Source organism: Galleria mellonella, unplaced genomic scaffold, assembly GCF_026898425.1.
Source record: "Galleria mellonella isolate WM207_F2 unplaced genomic scaffold, CSIRO_AGI_GalMel_v1 utg87, whole genome shotgun sequence".
In the NCBI taxonomy this organism is placed as follows: domain Eukaryota; kingdom Metazoa; phylum Arthropoda; class Insecta; order Lepidoptera; family Pyralidae; genus Galleria; species Galleria mellonella.
In genome coordinates this window covers 1,847,762-1,874,741 of record NW_026442166.1, presented here as the reverse complement: position 1 = coordinate 1,874,741, position 26,980 = coordinate 1,847,762, and the positions used below count along the sequence as shown (strand labels likewise).

At 34.2% G+C, this 26,980-nt stretch overlaps 1 protein-coding gene across 2 annotated transcripts in view; it reads right to left on the bottom strand.

Annotated features, from left to right (window-relative positions):
• The window catches only part of LOC113519265 (multiple C2 and transmembrane domain-containing protein), a 163,619-nt gene that overhangs the window by 72,785 nt on the left and 63,854 nt on the right, over positions 1-26,980 (bottom strand). For both annotated transcript variants that reach the window (XM_052902024.1, XM_052902025.1), the window contains exon 4: positions 17,220-17,376. In XM_052902024.1, the coding sequence (XP_052757984.1) occupies positions 17,220-17,376 (157 nt within the window). The remainder of the gene's footprint in view (positions 1-17,219; positions 17,377-26,980) is intronic.

Below are 26,980 nucleotides of genomic sequence, written 5' to 3'. Positions count from 1 at the left end.
TCTGTAGGTAAAAGGCTTTTAAATAAAAGATGTGTGAAAATATAACAAATTATAAACAGGCAACCCTGGCCGTTGCCTGTTCTCAGTTAGCCGCGATCTTGGGTTTCCAGATAAAAGTAAGTAATAATCATAGTAAATTTTCCCTTATTATGCCTTTTAATAAGATTTACAAACAAAAGTACATTATTTTCTATACGCGATAACATATAATTAACTAGAAAGTCGTTTTCGCTTCATATTTCTGTGATGAAAATTCATTGGCAAAACACTCTCTTAAAAGCTTAATAAAGATTCCTACATCATTCTGTATGCACACAAAAGATACCTACACGAAAAAGTGGAAAAAACAAAACATATAGAATAACATAAAGAGAGTGTAAAAATAATAAACATAAATATAAAAGAATAAACATTTAAACATAAAGTATATCTTCATATGAAAAAGTGGAAAAACACTTACAAAAAGAACATAAAAAAGGTGCAACAATAATAAACATAAATATAATGGAATAAATATCAAAAATTATCCATAAATCACAATGAACGTGTAAACTCTTAGTGATGATGATCGCAACTGAGATAACAATATTACGACTATGACAATTTACTCAATTTATTTCATTTGAACACTTGATGTCTGGTTAGTAGTAACACGCCAAATTGATACTTTTTTGTATTCGAATATTTTATGAGATTAACTATCTAAAAAAATAATCGAATCCTAATTCGAATCCGAAAACTCGATAAAGTACTCGGATACGAGTATTTCAGTACTTCATTAGACTCATTTGCTTTTTTAATTAATTTCTAAACTAGCTAACTTGTAATGAGGACAATAAATTTTCTTTAATTCAATATTTTTTACCATCACACCGCTTCCCATCGAATTTATCCCCACGCCCTAAAACCAAAATGGTCGTACATAATGCCGTTTCAAAGAAATTTCCTCCCGGGAACGCTCTGATTGTAGAATGCCCTTTCTGATAAAGTTTACTTAGAGACTACAGCATAAGGTTCTTCAAAAAAGGGCGTAATACGATTTCTTGAGGGTGTATGTATAACGAGCGCCAGATATCCCTGGTGTTACAGGCGTCAATAGGCTACGGTAACTGTCTACCATCAGACAAGCCGTATACCTGTATGCCACTATAGTAGTATAAAAAAATTCTTTGGTAAATATTAATAAAAATATATTAAAGCAGATACTTAAAAACTTACATTAAACACACGACAACTATTCGAGTAACTATAATTTCTTGAAATCTGTATGCGAACGTCGTGTATCTGAATTCTGTGAATCGATTATTCGAATACCACATCAGAGTACATCTTAGTTATTCGAGTCAGCAAGCACTCAGTCTTTCTCAGCATATCACTCGTGACTTCTAAGTGTTTTTTTTTTTTATTATTATATTATAATTACCTACTTATATAACACGCAGGTCAATCGACCATAGTTTATCATTTATCAAATTACATAATATAAACTAAAATAATTTTAACACGTAATTAAATGATGTATTTGTATATAAACATGTAAATATTAAGGTATAATTAAATATAATTTATATCATATATTATTTATGTTTTTGAATGCCCATTGTTTGCCATTCCAAGCTGCATAAAAAATATACATGTTTTGAAATTTTTAAAAATTAGACGGCGATTTTGTGCAAAAATTGTTTGAAAAAGGTACCCAAACCTTTATGCCATTCGTGTTGCTGCCGTGAAGCAGTTGTGTTGGCATGGCTGTGTTTCAGTTTTAAGAGTAGTATCTGGAACTCTGATTACTGGAAGCATTGTTTCGCTTCGTATAATTGTGTTCCATACTCCTCAGAAATGAAAGGTGTTGAAATCCTCAGGTGATAGAATCAGTCATCGCATGATCGAGATACCGTGAACGTTAAAATATATTCTGTTATATGTGGCAATTACTGGCAAAATCCTCCTTTATGGGGGAGGCTTATGTTCAATAGTGGACATTTAATGGCTGATTCGATAAGATACGATCATGGTACCCATCCTAACAATCTCAGTGGGGGGAAGGTAATGCGGACTACCAGTCCCATTGCTAGCAATATGCCCTGTCAGATCGACCTTCACGTGGTTCTCCTTGGAAACTATCGTGCTGAATTCCAAATGTATTCATCACGATGGGCTAACTAACTGACCTGCTTTATTCTCACCTATCATCCCTCACTGATGCTCCACCAGTGTATACCGTTAGCGCAGGCGGGGTTTCCATTCCTTTATCATCCATTAAAAAAACAATCTCAGCACTATGGCCATTGATATATTAAATTTGTTTTTGCAGATGAGGGAGGGAAGCTGATCCTTTAAGAAATCCACATAGTTACTCTCAGATATAATTTTGTTCGCATCGAGGGGCACCAAACAATTCTAGGATAAGCACAACCTACCCAACCTTCCCTTAAATACATCTACATCCAAGATATCCATGGCACTGTTCATGTCTATAAACGACTGTTACCATCTTTGCATTAAGTATACCGTCACCTTATTTGTCAATCCATATTGCATGTAAAATATAAAAATTCTTTCAAACTTTTTAAAACTACAGTAGACATGTACACGGTAAGTATGAAATTTAAGTAAAACCGAGGGTTCAACTAGTATTTAATTGATAATTTTATGCCCTTTTCATTCTCTATTATTAAAACAGATAATAAATGTAGACATAAATACGATAGTTAATTGCTTGGAACCAAGGTAAGGCAATATTGATTCAGTCTACAAAAATTCTAATTACGCTATTTTTAGATCTTTCTTCGAACATACTGACCCATATTCAGTTTAATATATTAAGAAAATTACATCACAATTTGTCTAGTGCTTTTGACACACATACACACATGCACTCGCGCACGCACGAGTTAACAATGGGGTCGATTCCTGGGCGCTATTTCTCTACCCATCAATAAACTGCAATTCCATCCCAACCATCTGGATGAGTGGCGGTTCTTCACCATATGTTTTTCAAGGCACTTTCTTCCACGCACAACTAATCTTTGGTATCAACTTCCAGCAGCAGAATTTCCGAATCGATACGACATCACAACCTTCAAGCATATTTCTGTTTAAATGGGCGGCAGCACACCTGCAATGCCTCTAGTGATGCGGGTGATCATGGGCGGCGGTAGTCACTTACCATCAGGCAGGCATCAGGTGAGCCACATGCTCGTTTGTCCCCTGTGTTATAAAAAAAAAATTCTGAAAATTAATTTTCAATTTGATATTACAGTGAAATCTTTATTATAAGGAACAATAAGAACTAATTTTCCAATAGATTCAAGTCAAAATTATTATAATTGTAAAATATAAAACAGTAATTTGGCGAAATTATCAAATTAAAATATTAGATATATTTTGAAAAATAGCACCCCAGAATCGGTCTTATTGTCTATTTAATTAATGAAGCATCTTAATGATTCTTCTATCAGTTACTAACATATAATGTACTTCGTAAAAAAATCTACTCGATTTGAGAATATTTCCCCTTTTGAAATAAGTTTTTTTTTTGATAGGTGAAAATGGTATGGTAACCCCGCCTGCGCTAACGGGATACGCTGGCGGAGCACCAGTGAAGGGTGATAGATGAGAATGAAAACAGGCCAGTTAGCCCATTATAATGAATTCATCAGGAATTAACCATGATAGTTTCCAGGGGGAACCGCGTGGAGGTCGACCTGGTTGGGTATATTGCTAGCGATGGGGTCTCCATTACTAACAATCCCTTTCCTCCCCCGACCCCTTTTGAAATAGGTTTGAAGCGTCATTCCGTGTTCAACAAAATAAATGTCCTGTCGTGTTCATTCACGATCTACGTTATCTACATTATGTCTACTATTATCTACGTTACACAACTAACGGCCTCGCTTAAAACAGTTCAGATTCCGTCTAACTAATTAAGTCATGAAAGTAATTAGGTCATTGGTTCTACGCTCAGTCATATACATATATAAGGGAAGGAATTGTAAGATATATCTTAATATACAAAAATCGCATGTCACAATGTTTGTTCACGCTAATCTCCCAAACCGCTTAACCGATTTTAATTATTCTTTTTAATACTTTTTTTTTAAATTCCAATTTTATTTTGTTTTGCTGGAATTCTTTACTAAATAACTTTAATAAACCGTATTGAGAAACTCCTTGTTTTTAAAGTCGATTGACAAAGGGATTTCACGATTGTAAGAGAAAAAAAATTATAAATAGAAAAATATGAATATAATATAAATTAATTAAATAAAAATAAATTTTAATTAATTACACTATTATATATAATACAATTAAACCAATATAGAAATCAGAAAGTAACATAAACGACATAAATAGGGCACCAATACGAGAGTACAATCTATCGACTAGAAAAAGTATCATTTAATTAGGTCAGAAATGATGAAAATTTTACATATTATCCAAAAAAAAAAATACAGGTAAATTGTAAACGTTTCTATTAAATATATCCAGTCGTTTTTATTGTAGTCCTTTATATAATAGTAATGGGGTGTAGTTGTAAAATATGAATAGCGACATCTAGGTATATACAAAATAACCGGTAGTATAAAATATTATTTTAAAAAGCTAATGTTACGAAATCGAGCAATGTTGCTAGATTCTAAAGTTACTATAGTTATTCGATAGATGGCGTTGGTAGTAACATTGAGAAACGCTACCATGCTACGACAATGTCATACCGTTCGGCAGCTACGACAGATGGTGCTACGATGCTCTACAATTTATAATATTACCTTGCTACGTTTAATGCTACAGCACTACGACAGCCAATGCTACCTGACTACGACGCAACGATTTGTGGAAACAAAAGCTTCATGATAGTATCGTTACGCTTGGACTATTACTATTGTAATTTCTAAGGAAGCGAATTGGAAGACTGTCAAGCTGCCTTAATTGATAAATATAACTAAAAAAATATTTTTTTTATAATAAGGATGAACTAGGAATATTAAGAATTATTTAAAAAAAATATAAACTAATCAAGAATTGAAAGAAAAAAAAATATTTATCTAAAGAGTACGATCGAGATCATTAATATTCTTATAAAGGATTACTCTACCAATAAAAATACTCCTCGCTACTACTAGTAAATACTACTAAATCCTCGACGGAAACAAAAGTGAGAAACCAAAAAAAATTCGAACCTTTTATACTAATACAGATTCTTATACTAAATCAGAATTATTTTATATTTATAATGTTTCGAACTACCTATCAAAATAATAAATAATAATAATAATAAATAAAAAAAATATTCATTGTACTAATATAATATCTACTACCCTAAAAAACAGTAACTCACTATTTTGAATTTACCTGTATAGATATTCTAGTCTTTGCCCATAACTTTGTTGACGTAACTCAATTACGTATTTATAGTATTAGTAAAAAATATAATGGTCTCAATTTATTATAATTGAGAGCGTGATTATAATTGAAATACATACATATATTAATGTTATTAACATATGTATGTATTTCGCTACAAATTACGGTTCTGAGCCACCTGCATTTATCGTCGAGGTCGATGACCGAAAATCTTTTTTTCTTTTCCCCTGAAAGAGGATATTGGCCTAGTATTATCACGCTTTGCTTGATACAAGCTTTTATTTCGAGTTTTGCCTTTCTTGTGTTGGCAAATTTTTATTTATTCCCTTAATTGTTTCCATCGACATAATAGGAATGAAAAGAAATGATGGCATCTTGTGTATAATAAGACTGTATCCATCTAATTTAAAAATAAATAAAATCTAGTTTAATTTTTATTTATTTAATACTTTATTGTACACATTAGTTATAAAAATATGACAGAGGTAATCAAAAGTACAAAGCTGAGCTTAACTCTGATAGAGTTTTCTTCCAGCAAACCCAAAGTGGAAAGGAGCATCAATGTCAGCGGATACATCAGTTACAGTTTAAATACATGTTGCATGAATAAGTTACTTCATTAATCTATTATAGGTTTTATAAACATTTAGTTACTCATACTAATATAAGGATGTCATCTTCTACTATCAAAAAATATTTACATAAAACACACAAAAAGTTATACAGGGTATATGGGGCGGGTGGAAAAAAACTGAAACAGTGAATTCAGACCGTTATTCTGAACTAAAAACCGTGGATTTTTTATTCATTTTTTTTATTTTATTTAAAATTATGTAATTTATGATATTATGTAGTATGATGTTTGCCGTGCGGCCCTGGCAGAGAACTGGGCATCCTTTCTTTTTTCATGGGTGTCGTAAGTGGCGACTAAGGGGGAGCGAGGGGCGGGCAGCAGCATTCCTCTTAAAATATTTCCAAAGACTAACTGCGGTTGCCAATTTGCCTACCAAACGTGGCAACTACTTGTAAACCTCCTTAAGGGGAAGCTTATGTCTAGCAATGGACAGTTAAAGACTGATATAATTATGATATTATTTTAAAATATAAAAAAAAATACAGTGGAATACTATGAAATATCAAAAAACAACAATGTAATATAATTATGTATTAAAATCCGCGACGCGTGGAATCAGCTGTGTAAGGTTAACGCCACAAGCGTACAAAAACTACCTACGAAGTGCCATTGATCGCGCGATACCTACGTATCACGCGTCGTGTGTATCGTAAAATTTAAAATGCATTGCGTGCGGTCAACGCTGAGAATCATTAATTATATGGCTGTGATGCATTTTTTGTAGGAAAATAATCTGCCATCTGATTCAGAGCATTAATCTGAAATAGCTGTTTTCGTTTTGGTCACCCTGCCCTTACACCCTGTATATAGGCAAATTGAAACTTTAGTTTTAAACAGTTTAAAATTAATTATTAATAATATATTATTACAATTTTTATAATATACTAGCTCTTTTCTGCGAGTTTACCCACATAAACAAATATGTCAAATATTTATTTAAACTATTGTACACACTAAATATCAAAAAAAAAAAATATGACAATGGAAAGCAAATATACAAAGACGAGTTTAAAAGAGTACTCTTCCAACAAACCTAAAGTATCCTATGGTTTAGGATATTACCTACCCGTGTATCAAATTTCATTAAATTTCCGTTCAGCCATTTAAATTCCATAAAAAAATCAAACAAACAAACATTTAAACATCTAAATGAACTTATTAGTATACTCGTATAGTCTTTCTTTCATAAATTGAGTCGAATCAACTTACTTAATTCATTTTTATCATAATGAAGCCAAAAGAAAGAAAGCTGAGGTCCGAAACTTTGACCAAAGTCGTTTTAACGTTCAAAGTTATAATTTATATCACTAGTTGTAAGATTTAATATGAAATACAACTTTTAATGTTTAAAATAAATGTTTTTTTGTAAGTGTAAAGTCTAAAAAGTATTTAGAGATATGTTTAATCAATATCCTAAATGAGGTTCGAAATTTGATTAATTTTTTACTACTATTTTTACTTACGACGACGTATACGTTACCAGAATAATTACATTAATCCGTATAAAAAGTAGCATATCTCCTTCGCCATCCCACACCATACGTGTATACCAAATTTCATAGTGATCGAGTAGTTTCGCCATCAATGTCCAGAGAAACCCAATATATATATATCGGATCGGTATCCATATTACCAATGCCTAGTCACTGTAGCCTATTGACGCCAGCAATACTAGGTAATATTTTCGGAGAAATATACTTTCTTTAGGTAATTTAATAAATGCGGTCGAAAAGCGAGCATTACCTAGAATTTGTGAGCTAAAGCCAGCAAACCGCATTTGTAATACAATAAGTAATACGAGAGTATGTTCAGTAAGAAGCTACCGGCTTTGTTTCTTTTTCAGATTTGTGTGTGTAAATTACGACAAAATGTATTCAGATAGTATTTGGATTATTTGCAATACTATTATATTAATATTATAATCACCATATTAATAAAGACACCAGAGGGAGTCTCTGTACAAAAGTCGTTTGCTTAGGTACCTCTGTCCCATTCGTGTTTCAATCACATTTGCATGGTTGTGTTTCGGTTTAAAAGGTGGAATATGGCAGTGAATTTACAGAATACAGAATAATACCTTACTCCTTAGGAATGGCAACGCATGGGTGGTATCATGGGCGAAACAGTATACTCTGTTATTTCCATGGCCACTGCTCATGTCTATAAGCAACGGTTACCATTTTCCATCAGGTGAGCCGTCAGCTTGTTTGTCATTCTAAGTCGTATATATATATATATATATATATATATATATATATATATATATATATATATATATATATATATATATATATAAATGCGCAAGTTTATAAGGATAGATAGATGCTTGTTACAGTTTAGTTAGCATATAGGATACTTTATGTATTAATTCACGCGGGCGAAGCCACAAGATACAACTAATAATATATAATATAATTTAAAATATTTTTAAAGAATAGATTTAAAGAGCGTCTTCTGTCTCTATGAACATATATTTATTTATCTATATATGTAGATATATTATATATGTATATGTGTGTGTATGTATGTGTAAGTATATGCATAGGTGTAAGTATATATTTATGTATATGTATATGTGTATTTATGAGATTAAATATAATATAATTAATTTAACTTTGTCTAGTTTCTTTGTTTAAAAATTGCCACAATATTGTACACCGCTCTACCCGCTGACTTTGATGCTCCTTTCCAGTTTGGGTTTGCTGGAAGAGAACTCTTTTAGAATTAAGCTCGCCTTTGTACATTTGATTACCTCTGTCATATTTTTATAAATAATTGGTGTGTACAATAAAGTATTAAAAAAATAAATAAATAAAATTGTGATTCACAAAGATGACCGATTTCAATCGTGGAAAAACCAATTATTTTGATTTAAAAACTAAACTACTACACCGCTTTCGGTAATATTTCTATGAGAACAGTCTGAAAGTATTATATTTTAAATAAAAAAATTCCACATAAGTATATAAATGACGGAGTTATGAAGTAACAAACATACAAAAAGTACAACCGAATCGAGAACCTCTTCTTTTTTAAGTCGTTAGAAAATATCATTCCATTATTTACACGGCCGTTTTTTAATCGTGACTTTAGTAAAAAATCCAAACACGTAAATATACGTAAAATATAAAATATTAGAAGGAACTTTGTGGTAGAACATAAAAGAAAGAATTTAAAATTAATTGCATAGGTAACGAACTGTAGGATCTGTGTTCACTGTGAACATTCCAACTGTTAGAAATCAGCTATTCTTTTAAGAAACGCAAAGTTTGCGTAAAGATACCTAACCTATATATACTCGATCTAGAAACGAATAAGGCAAGAAAATGTCTCTTGGATGTATTTTCATTTTATTGTATATTTATCTCTCTCTTTTTCTCTTTTTGTACATGTCTATCTATGTTTATTGTGATTTGTGTTCTGTAAATGATGCAAATAAATTATACATCTACTTATCTTTAAAAAAAATCTAAAAGTGGAGGTATTTTATAGAATAACTATGAAAATAGATTCTTTTTGATGCAGGCAAATCCATTACGGAACCACACTAGTCCCAGGAGTGTCGAGTATATACTGCCGGGCTAATACCAACTAAAACCCCGTTCTGCCTCTTCACCACAGGCCAATAGGTTAACTTTTATATTTTACTGCAACTTCGGCGAGTTTAAAATAAATCCTAACACACTCTTAAGATAACCTGAGATTAGATAGTACATAGATATATTTATATTATTCAGACTGCGTTTAAATTTATCTTTAGTCCTTTTTTTCTTCCTTTTATTCCGTCTTATCATTTTTCTATTACGCCCTCACCCGATACAATTTTAATTATTCCTCTCCATCCTAAGGTTGCTTGGAAGAGGAAGCTATTCAGCGATAAGGCTGCCCATTATTGCCTCTATTTTGCTTTTATGTAATTAAGTAATTATTTTATTTGTGCACATATTGTTAATCTTTTTATATCAGTATCATTCTTAGAAGGAAACAATAAAGAGTTTTCATTAATTCATTCACAGATGAATTCAAATTCATAGATTCAGCATGGGGTTCTTCAAAAGGGGGGTAAAGAGGTTTCTTCAGGGTCGACAACGCGCGCATAATACCTCTGGTATTGCAGGCGTTCATAGGCTACGGTAACCGCTTACAATCAGGTGGGCCGTATACTAGTTTGCCACCTCAGTGGTATAAAAAAAAAGATATTTTTTTATGTAAGTATGAGAATGAAATAGTAACGCGCCAACACTATCCATATATGCTGATACAAGTGAGGAATGGTAGGTGATAATGAAAGCAGGTCAGTTGATCCATCGTGGTGAATTTTAATAAGGATTAACGGAGGTCAATCTAAAAGGGTATATTGTGCGCATGGGGATTATTCTGCATTAAAAACAACCCTTTCCTAAGAAGTATATATCATACCATCATCATATCAACCATTAAGGGTAAACATATAGGGAACATAAGCCTTCCTCATAAAAGGCATTTTTCCAGTAGTTGCCACGCTTGACAAACAGGTTATCAACCTATCTGTTAGGCTTTTAGTGGTGTTTAAAGGACGCTGCTGCCCATCCCTTTACATTAAAGTTCACTTGGTAGTTTACGACACTCACGTGAAAGGAACGAGTAGCCTATTTTAAGACCACGCAGTAGAAAAAATACATATTAACTATTATATTATTATACTCGAGAAACGAGTATAAACAGCAAAAACAAAAGCCAGAACATAAAACCAGCTACATTATGTTAAAACAACAACGTACATAATTTATGTCTTTGCTCTTTGTTCCCTAAAAAAACATAACTTTAATCTTGTCAATCTCTGAAGTTGTAGACTGTTTCAGAATGTGATGAATATTTTTTTTTATAATACTTATCTTATTTTCTCTTACTAATACATATATTTAATAAAATTGTAACTAAACGATGTCTATATAGGTATGGGAGATATTTAAGAAAAAATAATATGATGGGTCTTAATAAGACTAACAGAAACCAAAACATTTTTTTTTTTTATTTTACCATCTTTGTCTGTATGTTTTTTTTTTATAACACAGGGGGCAAACGAGCATGCGGTTCACCTGGTGATAAATGACTACCGCCGCCCATGATCACCCACAACACTAACTGTATTGCAGGTGTGCTGCCGGCCTTTTAAAAAGGAATATGCTCTTTTCTTGAAGGTTATGTTGTACCATATATATGTTTAATCCGGCATCACAATTGTGTTCTTGAAGACCTAACTTAAAATTAGGTATCTTAACACGTTGAGCGCCACGCGTATTTCTACAGCAATCCCGTTCAGGCCACGCGCGCCGCTTCGAAGCGCTGGTACTGCAGGAGCTGGTGTTTCCTATCGTAGTAGAAGGTAGTTTACGTTTGGAACGTGATTCCTATAAATTTTAAATAAATTTTCTGTAATTCCGTAAAATAGTGTAAAATTTTATAGTTCTCATGTTACACGCTGTCAGACACCGATGGCTGACGCGGCCTAAACGGAAAGTCTAGTGTCAGCCACCGATGGCTGACATGGCGCTCAACGTGTTAATACATCATATCATCTTAATACGCAATCTGCAGGTGGTTTATTGCATTGACTTTTCTACATTTTAAATCCACGTACAGTAGCGGGTAAAAAGCTATATTTGTTAAACACGATATATCTAGGATGAAAAACATGTATATATGTTACTTTATATTCAACCTGGATTTAAACATATCGGTCACGAAGATAAAGAAGATAAAAATAAGCATTTATTCTGTACTATATTAAAAATTATTTGCTAAAATAGAGTGCCTTATGGAAAAGGAGGAGACGTCCAACTCCTTCCAGTACAGGAGAAAGGGATTGTTAGTTAAAAGATGTCATGACCCAATACTAACAATATACCCTAACAGGTCGATCTTCGCGTGACATTAATTCAAATCAAAAATTCAAAAATTAACTAAAATGGTTTCCAGGGGGTACCCCCTGAAAACCATTTTAGTTAATTTTTAATCAATTCATCACGATGGGTCAAATAATCTGCTTCATCTTCACCTATCATCCCTCACTGATGCCTCGTAAGCGTATACCGATAGCGCAGGCTGGGTTACTATTCCATTTTCACCCATTATATAAAAAATTCCAATAGTTTCTATCTCGTGCTGCTCTACGACAGTGTAGACCTGCTGCTTACTTTAGTTCGTCCTCCTAGCGTCTCTGAGTATGATCTCTTTTCATTTTGGTATCCCATGAATACCAAACTGTGACCCTTGACCTCTACTTATCTATACTGCTGTACGCGGAGTTGTAGTTAAAAACTAGTAACTGTATGACTTTCTCTGTGTAATGATAAGTACGTTGCTTTGAGCAAATAATGCTCCGGGTTTGATACCCGGATTCCCGGTCAGGTAAATTTAAAAAAATAACTTTTTAAATTCGCTCAAATCTGAGTATTCTGAATTATGATCTTAGATAATACTAAATAATAGCTATGTCCCTAATAACACAAGGTATCCTAGTCTAAAGGGATGAGCAGCAGCATCCTTTTTAAAATATCGCCAAAAGCTAAAACTGCGGTTACCAATCTGCCTGCCAAGCGTGGCAGCTACTGGCAAAACCCCCCCTAATGGTAAATTGCCATAAGGAACGGCCAAGTTCCTCATGACAGTCTACGGAGGAGGCCTATGTTCAGCAGTGGACAAATAACGGCTGATTCATCACTTATTTATTTATTAAAATATATAATACCACACCATAGACATCACAGTGCCTGTTATGGCCATACTGCTGTTCATGTCTATAGGCGACGGTTACCGCTTTCCGTCATGCGAACCGTCGTTTTGTTTACCATTTTAAATCTTATAAAATAAATTATTTTTAGGAAACATATGCCCAGTCTAATATTAAACATGTCTATCTCAAAAATAGTAAAATCAATATTGAACTTATTAAATTACTAATGTTATTGTAATTATTCCGCCCCCGCTAAAGCAAACAGATATCGATTCAAAGACTGCTGAATTATTCAAGACTTCAGATTTCGTGAAGCACTAGACTCACTAAAGATAGAAATCTTATTCATTGTAAACACTTGAACAGGTACACTCGTATAATATAATTAAAAAACAACTTCAATTTTGACAAAATAAATCGTTGTGTGACAAAAAATTTCAATAGACACATTAAATTCAAATTTTGAATTTAGAATACAGAAATTAGTGTTGTAGACACTTGATTTTCGTATTCTAAATTTAAGTAGATTGTTCTCCTTAATAAGCAAAATTTAACTTTACAAAATTGCAAAGTGCCAAAATTTGTATAAGACTAATGAGGGAGTATAGTTTATATAAAATACACGGAAAATACACTGTCGCCCCGTCCTTTTTATTTTCAAGTAATAATACATTCAAGTAAAAAGAAACAAATGTGTTGCCAAAATAATTTAATTATTTGGATTTTTAAAATAATGCATTATTTGGTGTATTCCTTTCTTTCTCAATAATGCCTATTTATAATATAAAAAAGCTTTAAAACTGCTACCTTTTTTATAAAAGTATAATATATATATATATATACATACACAAAGTTCCACTAAGTGTCAACAATATACTATATAATCTTTATTGCATTTGTAAATTACATTGTTAATGCATTTATAAATGTTGTGAGCAAGGGTGGACTTATCTATGATAGAGATCTCTTCCAGTTAACCCAATACACTTAGAAAGCATGTCGTTAGCGGACAGCTGAAGTGCTACAACTATTAATATTTAGAATACGTATACAAATATACAGTTAAATGAAATATTAAAATATACAATAAAATATTACATAAATACATATACCATAAATAAATATAATACCTACCTACTTAATTAATAAATTATTAAATTAATATACTACCTGCATTAGAAAAGTTTAATGATTTTTAAGATTTCACAGTTCAATTAGAAAAATGAAAAATTAAGATTATGACTCAAGGGAAAAAGAATGTAATTAAATTTTTTTCTTAAAAGAGGTAATAAAACGACTCTTTTGTATGTGAGAAGTGAGTTTGTTCCATAAGTGGGCAACTCGATACGAGAAAGACTTCCCCACAAAATATGTCTTACACAAAGGAAGTTCGAGCTTCTTGGACTGAATTTGACAGCAGTGTTTACCACCAGAGCGGTAATAATGTAAACCGGGGGTGGAGGTACGATGGAGAATTGGGGTCATTATTGAGTATGTTTTTTTTAAGGGTGAAGATGGAGTGGTAACCTCGCCTGCGCTATCGGTATACGCTGACGGGGCACCAGTAAAGGATGACAGGTGAGGATGATGGCAGGTCAGTTGGCCCATAGAGACCAATTCAACAAGAATTAATCATTATGGTTTCCAGAGGGAACCGCGTGGAGGTTGACCTGATAGGATGTATTGCTAGCAATGAGGTTGTTAAATCTCATTACTAACAATTCCTTCCCCCCCCCCATTGAGTATGTTATAAAAGAAGGAAAGGATGGGCATATCACAATCACGACTATTAAGATACATAATGAAAACTATTGATAGGTTGGCAACAGGATAAGAGTTCGTATAGCTATACGTATATCGTTTATACACTCACTGAACCCTTTCACGGCGTCCGCTAGACTTTTTTGCAAGAAACTATCCATCCAGGGTTATCTATTATGAGAGAAAATGTCGTTTTTATAAAGAAAAACGACAAGAACCTGTCGAGGCTCATAAAAACATGATAAATATTTGTAGCATCAAACGTAATACGAATTTAGTATCTATATTGGTTGTAGTGTTATTGAAATATTAATATTAAGTATCCATATATCCATATATATTAATCCAGTGCCGTGTATTCCCGGAATAGATTAGTCACCCCTTCCTTTCTCGTGGGTGTCGTAAGAGGCGACTAAGGGAGTGTGAGGGATGGGCAGTAACGTCCCTCTTAAAACTTCTCTAAAGCTTGACTGCTGTTCTTAATTCGCCTGCTAAGTGTGGCCACTACTAGCAACACGGGGGGTGTTGCTAGTAGTGGCCACACTTAGGGGAGGCCTATATTCAACAATGGACATTTAACTGCTGAAATAATAATGATTATGATTTATGACTTCAACAAATTTATAAACATTCTTTTATTAAAATTGGCCCGCAATCAAATCCATCGTTGAAAAGATGTTTGGATATTTATTACTTAATGACATTTGAACTGTTGAATGAATTTGAATAAAATTTGATACACGAATATATAGGTATAAGTTATGTCCTGACATAAGACATTACAGAGTCTTAAGGGAAATGTGCAAGCATCTCAGGACCATTCCTAATAGCAGTCTATAGGGGAAGCCTATGTTCAGCAGTGGGAAAATAATGGCATAATACACAGGGTACTTTATATAGTGACTAATCCGCATTACCGTATCCCGGTACTGTTTCCTGGCCGGGATAAAAAGTAGCCTATATCTTTCTTCATCCCATATAGCCCGTGTATACAGAATTTCATAATGACTGGTTTAGCTGTTAATGCGCTAAAGTTAACAAACAAACATATTTGCAAATTTCTTTATTTTTCTCAAACTTGCTTGGAAATGTGAGCATTATTTTGACAATTTTCTTCGAGATAAATCCAAATTGCCGTACTGGCCAGATATATGCGGGTAGCGGCCGGCAAAAGTTGTATGAAAATCCATATCTGTCGTGTTTTGCGGCCAGATAAATTACTATGTAAACTCATATCTGTCCTGTAATTTAAAAATGGAATGAGCTTTTACTTTGAAACATGGCTACCAAGGAGGTACAAGGACTAATAAAAGGTTTTATTTAAATTTCGAACTGGCTTGCAAATAGAAAGCTGATATTGAAAAAAAATACAAAGAAACATTATGGCGCGTGAAAAATTATTATTGTTCGTTATTCGTCATTGAACTTAAAAAGTAAAATTGTTTTTGATTTCCGCGCATTGTTTGAGAAAAGTACTATCTAAGCCTTGGTCACAACTAGGCATTGATGGACTCACGTATGTGTGCCTCGGCTACGCCTCGGCCCACATTTGCACGTTCGTCCATCAATGCCTCAGTTGCTGGCCGCTGCAGTAATGTACTATAATACTTTATTGTACACATTAATTATACATAAAAATATGACAGAGGTAATCAAATGAACAATTTATAATATTAATAATGATGACAAAGTGCTATTTTTTTCATAACACAGGCGGCAAACAAGAATGTGGCTCACCTGATAGTAAGGACTACCGCCACCCATGATCACCCACAACACCAGAAGCATTACAGGTATGCTGCCGTCCTTTTAAATTATCTCTTTACCTAATTTTATGTATAAAGCATTAAAGTCTAATTCTCTTACATATTATATTTTATCATACGTAAACGAATTACTTATAAGTGCTTTACCAATTTCCTCACAGTTTCAAATTCATATAGAAAGTAAAAGCCATTATCTTTGAAGATAAAACGATTTTCGTAAAAATATTATTCTGGATCCAATAACACGCTTAGCTTCCACCTTAGATATTACTTTGGCGACTTCATACGAGAATTTTAACCGAGTGTCGAATAAAGGTAAAGTTTTTATACAACTAGAAATATCAAACAAGCTAACGGGTCGTTAGCTGATGGAAAGTGGTATGATAACCATTAGATAGTACCATGAACTTTATTTGCAAATTTGATAATAGGTATATAATTATTTTCCTTAATGTCTTACGCTGTTATTCCAAACTTGCTAAATTACGCAATATTTTCATACTTAATTGTACAACAATTAGTCCGTTACCCTAAGGTCGTCTTGAAAAAATTACTTTCAGCAATAAGACGCCTTACTGTACTCATACAACTCTGTCGTTACATTTATTAATTGTCTTGCTTATTCCCTATATTGTATAATGCAAATTCGTTCATTCATTCAATTCGACTAGTTTTTTTTTTTAATTAATATTCGTTAAAGTTTGAGAAACTTTCTTATGAAGATAAAAATTGGAAAAACCGTTTAGTAAAACGTAAAAATATGATTTATCTACTTCTTATAGAAACTGTTTTTAAATGCTTTGATTTTGAAAGGTAAAATAACTTCTATCCCTATCAGAAAAATGGTCCCAATAGGTAAAGGTAGGGGGCAAAAAGTATTAGTACTATTATTTGTCGGTCAATACGATTCTTCCCTCCTTTCTCCTCTCCCTCCCCCATTCCTCCCTAATAATTATCATTGTACTAAATTACTAACCTCTTCTTCCTCTATGTCTGGGTGAGTTCGCAGGAGTGCTGTGCTCTGAACTCTGGTCAGCAGCATACTCCGTGCCACTGCTATCGGGTCCTGGGGCGAGGGAGAACATGGTGCCAGCCGGACATCTCTCCCGACTCCTGCTCCGTTGCCATCGGCTCTGAGTAAAAGAGAAATTTTAAATTGACAAATATTCCATACTGACTACGTTGTAGTGCATATAAGTTTATTTATAATTTCATGTACCTATTATATATATTCTCTTACTAACTATATAGCTATTTTTTTAATGGGCGATAATGGTATGATATCCCCGCTTGCGCTATCGGGATACGCTGGCGGGGCACCAGTGAGGGATTATAGGTGAGAATGAAGCAGGTCAGTTGGCCTATCGTGACGAATTCAAGAAGAATTGCTCACGATGGTTTCCAGGGGGAACCACGTGGAGGTCGACCTAATAGGGCATATGGCTAGCAAAGAGGCTGTCAAACTCCATTGCTAACAATCCCTTTCCCCCCACTGTATAGTTATTAACACAGTGAAGACTCTATATAAGCAACTCATTTGAACCAATTTCAGTAAAAAAAAAATCTTATTGGGAAAAGTTGCTTATAGGGAAAAAAGGAGTATAAAAATACTTACCGTCTGGAAAATATTTTTACTTATTTCTTTTACTAACTAAGCTGAGTAGAATAAATAAAATATAAAGAATGTTGCTTATAGAGAGGTTGCTTATATAGAGCGTTCACTGTAATATAATTTATTCTTTTTGTACCATGTTATGCTTTATATACAAGTCCTATAGACACTTTCTCATTTCGGATTCTCAAGATTGACTGGAAGAAATTCTTCTAAGGGATAAGTCCGTTCGCATATATTTTTGTTTTAAATAAATATCCATATTAAAAGTGAATGTACAAAATTCTTTAAATAAATAAGTTCTTATATATTAAAATCAATTATTAAAGTAGATACTAATTATAACACATGACTATCAAAAGTGTACGAGAAGTGGATCGATGACACGCACAACCTTTGGGCGTGACGTAGCCTTATTTCATTATATTTTATGTGTAAAATATTTTTTTATACCTTTTTTTTTATACAACTTAGAATGGCAAACAATGACAAACCGAAACACAGCCATACAAACAGAACTGCTTCACGGTTGAAACACGAATGGGACAGAGGTACCCAAGCAATCGACTTTTGTACAAAGTCTTCCTCTGGTAAATATTACTTATGTTTTTTTCCATTCTAGTTTTTTCAAGTTGAAAAAGACTATATTATTACAGAGTAATATGGACTGTATTTAAAAAAAAGAAACTATGTTAAGGCAAGTCACTAATATTTTATAAGGCGTTACTCTGTAATAAATAATTAAGTACATCTTGAGGCTCATGTCACGCGTCATACGTAGGGTAGTAACCCCTGGCTAATGTCCCTTGTGAATTAAACAGTAGTGCTACGTAATGCTTGCACAAACATAGGGACATATTTTTTTATTAGTGGAGAGCAAACTACCATGGACTTAAATTTTAATTTTATTTATTTAACAAGGAAGAGCCACAGTACAAGTTTATTATTTTTGACACGAATTATGGCGGCGGAAAATTTTTTGAATAAATAAATACTTTACTTGCATTATACAATATACTAAGTATACTTTATTTGCATTATACAATGTAGGAAATAAACAAGACAATTAATAAATATAACGATACAATTGTATAAGTACAGTAAGGCGGTCTTATTGCTGAGAGCAATCTTTTCAAAACCTAGCCTTAGGGTAATGGACTAACTGTTGTACAAGTAGGTATTGTATAATTAAGAAAATTAACAGAATAAAACATTAAGGAAAATAATTATAAGTATTTAGTATATTGTTACGGGTTATCTTGCAAATAAAAGGAACATTTATTAGTTTAAATATATAATAGATGGATTGATAACTTGAATTAAATCACAACTTAAATCTATGTTGAACTAAAACTAAATTTGGGCGCCAGGAGAGTTTTTATGTTGCTGCGGAACTCTGCCAAAACCAAACTACGGCTATCCTCAGGGATAATTAATGTGTAACTTCAGGATTCAATCAAGGGCATTTCCTCAGGCTACAATAATGAAGACACATCGTTATTAACTGTAATATTGTATGGAACTGTTAATTAGGTATGTCAATTTGTAAGTCTGAACTTACCACTTCGGTATGTAATCATCTAAAATCAATTAAGATTGGAGAACTCGTTTAACAGTGATTTACTAATGCCGATAATATTTAAATACTGTTTCTGTTCACTAGTATTATAATAACGAAACTCAATAAGGTCAGCTTAAACCACTTGATAACTTTCTTTATTCCACCTCTCCACACATGCCGTTTGCTGTCACCATCTCATCTTTATGTACCTACATTTTATTGATGATATTTATTATTCGACTACCCTGTGACTACAGGGGGGAAAGGGATTGTTAGCAACGGAGTTTGACAGCCCCTTCGCTAGCAATATGCCTTATTAGGTCGACCTCCACGTGGTTCCCCCTGGAAACCATCGTGAACAATTCTTGTTGAATTCGTCACGATGGGCTATCTGACCTACTTCATCCTCAGCTATCACCCTTCACTGGTGCCCCGCCTGTGTATACCGATAGCGCGGGTGGGGTTACCATTCCATTATCATCCATTAAAAAAAATACCCTGTGACTACACTATATTGACAGCTAAACATATACGGGGTGAATAGATCTTCCGTATCACAAATAGTTCCTTAAAAATCTCATGCAGTTACAATCTACCGGAAAATTATATATGTATAATAGTCCAAGTTATTTATTCTACGTTTGCCAATTTTATATGTACTATGTTTGTATATTTTATATGAATGAGGATATTTTTTTTACGCAACTTAGAATGAAAAGTAGTAATCGTCGCCTACAGACATGAACAGTATCACGGACATAACAGAGTATGTTGTATCGCTAATGCTAATATACTTTTCAAGCGTTGCCGTTCTTGTGGATTAAGGTGTTATTCTTTTACCGCATTAGCCGTTGATTATACACTCTTGAACATAAACCTCCCCCATAAGGGAAGTTTTGCCAGTAGTTGCCACGCTTGACAGACGGGTTAACAACCATTGTCAGTCTTTGGTGATGCGTCAAGAGGAACACTGCTGCCCATCCCTAGACTATTAAGTTCCCTTAGTCGCCTCTTACGATACCCAGAACAAAAGAAAGAGATATCTTATTCTTTGCCGGAACCATCCGGCATATAAGGTGTTATTTCTTTGCACGCTGTAATTTTATTGTCATATCCCGCCCATGAAACCAAAACACAACCTTATAAAAACAACTGCTTCACGGCAGAAACATGAATCGGACTCTGGTACTCAAGTAGACGACTTTTGTACCAAGTCTTCTTCTAGTAAAAAAATATCCTAATGCAAATATACATTCTTGTTATAATCTGTCCAAGTACAAAATTTTTTCAAATTCATTCAGCTTAAAAACAAACATATAAACGTTTTTCAAACTTTCATATTAATAAAATTAACGGGAAAATAAATTTGACTTGAGATGACAATGCCATTATGAAATTCTGATTTCTAAGAATCAAGTAAAATAATACCTATTAAGGTACCCAGCTGTAAGTCTCTGTGACTGAAAATAACATCTGCACCGAAATTCTGCGAAATTTAAAACGACAAATTCCATACATTTCGTCGGTTTACCAATTAGCGTTTATGGCTTGAGTCGCATTACCCTCGTTAGACATAAAAGTGTTTACACAAAGTTAAATCAATTAAATGTGTATTTTAATTAAGTTATAAGTTATTATACATTTCTTTCAAGTATAAGTTTATTATACATTTCTTGTAATGCTACGCTAAGGGCCATGCTTAGAGTTATGCGTGACAGAATCCGAAATAAGGATATTCGCAAAAGAACTAAAGTTTTTGATGGAGAGACGACCTCAATTGCATTGCAGGGAGTCAGTGGACGCAGGTGGGTCAGGACCATTTCTTATGGCAGTCTATGGGGGAGGCCTATGTTCAGCAGTGGACGAATAATGACTGAGATAACGAGATGACGATTTCTTGTAAAATTTGTACGTTATAGAAATAACTAATTTGCGTTTAACCTGCGTCCTGGTTTTCGTGGAAACTTTATGAAATTATGAAATGTCCCTAATAGTCACTAGAGAAAGACTTTGTACAAAAGTCGATTGCTTGGGTACCTCTGTCCCATTCGTGTTACAACCGTAAAGCAGTTGTGTTTGCATGACTGTGTTTCGGTTTGAAGGTTGGGATATGGCGTGAATTTACTGGGTACAGAGGAATAACACCCGAGTCCTTAGGAATGGCAACGCATGGAGGATATCATGGGCGAAACTGTATACTCTGTTATGTCCATGGTACTGCTCATGTCTATAGGCGACGGTTACCACTTTCCATTAGGTGGACCGTCAGCTTGTTTGCCATTCTAAGTTGTATAAAAAAAAAAAGTTTTGATATTCTAATTATCCGTACTAATTATAATAAATGTGAAAGTGAGTTTGTTTGAATGGCACCCATGAGCTCCTATTGATGCTGAACATTATTAGCACTTTGTGAAATTTGGAATTCATCTTTATAAATCATCTTTAGCCTTTAACTGTCCACTGTTGAACATAAGCTTCCACGTAACACGCTGAACATAAGTTGCCACGACTGGCAGGATTATCCACCTCAATCAGGCTTTAGAGATGTTTTTAGCGGAACGCCGATGCTTATCGCTCGCCCTCCCTTAGTCGACTCTTATGACACTCACGGGATAGGAAGAGGTAGCGTATTCTATGCCGGGAGGACATGGCATCTATATGAATGTTAACCAACAATACTAGAAAGGTTATCTGAACTAATTCAAGTATTATGAAGATGAAGGATTTAATTTTTCGTTTGTAATTCCGTGTGGTCCCGGCATAGAATAATTTACCCCTTCCTTTCCCGTGAGGATCATAAGAGGCGACTAATGGAGGGCGAAGTGTGACATTTCTTAAAACACCCTATTTCGCAGGTAGGATGGTAACCGCAGTTAGGCTTTGGTAATGTTTTACGAGGGACGCTTCTGTCTATTACTCAACTATTAAGTTCCCTTAATCGCCTCTTGCAACACCCACGGGAAAGGAAAGGGTAGTCCATTCTAAAGCGGGACTATACGATTTGGACATTTATTTTATAAAAGGTCTCCAAATGTATCAGTTAATCTGTAAAATTTTATTTATTTATACTTTTGCATTCATTAGAACATGTCTACAGGGCAGACTTAATGCCTGATGGCATTCTCTACCAGTCAACCGTTGCGCTCTGTTTAGAGAGAGTAAATGGCGGTGCATAGATTTAAAAAAAAATTGTAAATTAAATAAATATTTTGAAAGATAACAATTTATTTATTTTATTACTACAAAAGAGCACACTGCTTTCAGGTTTATTGTAGGCTGTTTTGCCTTTTCATAAATCTTGTTTACTGATTCAATCGCATCGAGTTCTAGACTAGAAAACCTTTTTCCTTTAGGCGTTACAACATTTAACTTTTATTGAAGCCTTGAACTCAGGTTTATTGTAACGTAAAATTTGAATACCAGAGTCTTAGACCGAAACTACTTTGATGACTCTTTTTTTTAGTCGACTTGCTTTAGTGCTGGCTGTTGAGACCCTAAAAATAACAAACAAACAAAGAAATACAAACAAACTCATATTTACTACCATATAAATAAAAATTAATCGCTAAATGTATTGTTAAGGACAAAACTCGAGTATGTATGATCTCAGATAATATAATACTACGTACGGTAAAACCAATCCAGTTGTTTTTATTTCCAAATATTCCTTGAAGCTCAAAGAAGGTTATTGTGAAGAGAAGAATTGCTAGGAAAATCATAAAAACACTATTTTATTTTTCTTCATACTAAATGTTCGTAGCTGTCAATTCAAGAATTTTAATCAAATGTCGACATTGATATCACATTTTTTGACAAAACGACATCTGTCGGCTAAGTTAATCTATACTAATTTTATAAAAAGAAAAGATTTATTTTATGTATGTTTGTTTGTAAGGGATAAACTCAAAATCTATTTACCCTATTATAAAAATTCATTCACCTATAGAGAGCTACATTGTCTGCGAGTATCATAGGCTATATATTATATATATTCTTTTACTGAATGATAATGGAATACACTGGTAGAGAATCAGTGAAGGATGACAGGTGAAGATGAAGCAGGTCAGTTAGCCCATCGTGGCAAATTCAACAATAAAACAATTACGTTGATTTCCAGGGGGTACCGCGAGAAGGTCGACCTGATAGGGTTTATTGCTAGCAATGGGGATGCTAATCCCCATTACTAACAATCCCTTCTCCCTCCTATGTATTATATTCAAAAATATTAAAGTTCGCTACGAAAATTATAATAATGTAAGCTAAAATATCAAAAATGTGTTTGTTAATGCTAATCTATCTATCCATTTAAGAGCTGCGCTTTTGTCGGTGTAGCTCTTGCCACTCACTACGATTTTCAGCGAGTCTCCTTTTTCCTCTTAATACGACACGACACCAACTCCTTCCTTGATCTGCCCGATGTAACTATGTCTCGGTCTCCCTCTCCCCCTTCTCCCTTCTATCTTACCTTCTATTATAATGTTCATAAGTTCGTCGTGTCGTATCAAGTGTCCTAACATTTTTCCCCTTCTGTCCTCAATAGTTCTAATAATTTGTCTTTTTTCCTTAACACTAAGCAGGACCTCCTCATTGCTAATGCTAATATTAAATGCTAATTTATCTATCTATTATCTATGTACCCGTGTAAAACCGGGGCAGGTCACTAGTTTATAGTATTAATAAGGATTCTGACTGATATGGTACAATAGTAGGGGCGCATGAATATTACAGATCTCATTTAACAATTACGTAATCCGAGGACCGGATCGTGTTATCAAGTTCTTCGTCTCGGGGTCGAATATACTATTATAATAATATTCACAATATATATACAATATCACGTATTCCTATTTACCTAAATGTATTCTAGGTTATTCTATGAAAATCCTCTCGCAATACAAGGTCGCAGATATGACTCATGACACAATATAATATGGATACTTCTATTTGTATTGAAAGTCGTGACACAATTTTATTACACTTTCTTTTTATTATATATGTACATCATAATGCTATATCTTAGTAACCATAAACTGTAAATATCTAAATAGAAGAGATAGTTAACCTAGATATATAATTAGAAATAAGTAATTAAAAAATAAAAAATATATATATATTTAAAGATAAAAAAATTCTTTTATTCTTTGCTAGATATTTTTTACCCTCCATTTCGTTCTATACATTTTTTTTTATACCATTAAGGTGGCAAACAGCAATACAGCTTGTCTACGTGTAAACAGTCACTGTAGCTTATAGACGCCTGCAATACTAGGGGTATCAAGTTCACATTGCCAAACCTGAAGAATCCTTATAATATACCTTTTTAGAAGAACTCCATATAATAGTTTCTAAGGAAAACTTCGCGAGGGAACTTATTCCACAGCCTGAGGGTTTACGAAAGAAAATTTGTTTGAAACCGCATTAAGCGTGACCATTTAGGTTCAAGCATGTGAGGATGGATTGCTAGCAATATACCCTGTCAGGTAGAACTCCACGTGGTTCCCCTTGGAAACCATCTTGCTGAATTCCAGGTGTATTGTGTGTAACTGACCTGCTTTTTCATTATTCACCTATCATCCCTCACTGGTACACTGTCAGTGTATACCGTTTGAGTGAGTGTTAACATTCCAGGAACATTTATTAAAAAAGGTTAAAAATAGTATATGTCTTTCTTTATTATAAAAAAGTAATTGTCAAATGCCGAATTTCATCACGATTAAGTAGTTAAACGTTCAAAAGATAATAAACAAGTAATTGAGCCAACTCACACAACAAATATACAATGAATTTACAGAGGAATAACGCCCGAGTACTCAGGAATAACGACGCATGGGGGTATCATGGGCGAAAGAGTATAGTGTATACAGTAAACAATACTACGCCGGATCAGCGATTAATGCTCTACAAATCGCAAATCCGGCCCCACATGGACTATTGCTGTCACTTATGGGCCGGAGCACCTAAATACCAGCTTGAACCTTTCGACTCCTTGCAACGACGAGTTATGAGAATTGTCGATGATTCCAGGCTCACAAGCGGTATCGAACCCTTAAGTCTTAGGAGAGATTTTGCCTCGCTCTGCGTGTTCTACCGTCTATACAATGAATAAAACTCAGAGGAATTGTTCAATATGATGCCCACAGCCACTTTCTACCATCGTCCGGCTCGCCATCGACAGAAAGTTCATCCTCATGTCCTACAGGCTCAATGGTCGCGTACTGCGCGGTTTCAGAAATGTTTTCTCCCACGAACACTCAGGTTGTGGAATGAACTCCCTGCTGAGGTTTTTCCAAGAGACTACAGCATAGGGTTCTTCAAAAGGAGGTAAAGAGGTTTCTTCAGGGTCGGCAACGCACGCGTAATACCTCTGGTATTGCAAATGTTCATAGGCTACGGTAACCACTTACCATCAGGTGGGCCGTATACTTGTTTGCTACCTCAGTGGTAAAAAAAAAAAACTCTGTTATGTCCATGGTACTGCTTATGTCTATAGGTGATGGTTACCACTTTCCATCAGGTGGACCGTCAACTTGTTTGCCTTTCTAACTTGTATTGTAACAAAAGTATATTTTTAATAGGTCTAGGTACATTTAAGCTATTTATAATACTCCGTCCCCATCCCAGTGCTTCGCTATTGCAGTTAATCGTTTACACTGTGTTCTCTGGCTTCGCGCGATCGATAATAACTCCGTCCATTCACGGCACCATTTTTATTCAGCATCGGAACCGGTGAATGGTAAGTAGATACAAAACTAAAGCGCAGATAATATGCTATTAGTTACAGTATATTAAAAACTGTACACTGCAAACATGGATATATGGACTTACACTGGATGGAAAAGGCCAGGCGCTACTTTTTATCCCGGTCATTTAATTGGCTACAAGGTTAGAGAAGCAAGAAACAAAAGGATGAAGCCAAAGGAAGACTTTGTACAAAAGTACATGAAAACCTCTGTCTTATTAGTGTTCCTGCCGGGAAGTAGCTATACCTGTTTGGCTATGTATTGGTTTGAAAGTTTTTTTTTTAATGATAATGGTATGGTAACCCCGTCTACGCTATCGGTACCCATTACTAACAATTCCCTTTCCCCCTGGTTTGAAGGGTTAAAATATGGCAGTGAAATTACAGACTACTGAAGCATAACACCATAGTCCTGGGGGGAAAGGGATTGTTAGTAATGGAGACTGAGAATCCCATTGCTAGCAATTTACCCAAACAGGTCGACCTCCTCGCGGTTACCCCTGGAAACTATCATGGTTAATTCCTGATGAATTCATCATAAGCTAACTGGCATGTTTTCATTCTCATCAATCACCCTTCACTGGTGCTCCGCCAGCGTATCCCGTTAGCGCAGGCGGGGTTACCATATCATTTTCACCCATCAAAAAAAAAACACCATAGTCCTTAGGAATTGCAACGCATAATAAGATATGAACAGCATCATGTACATTGTGGTATATAATATGCAAATATCAAAATGTTGATACGTATGCCAGTCCTCTGAAATATAGTTTAGATTCCTGTTGTAATAATAATACAATATTAAAACATAGAATAGGTGTAGAT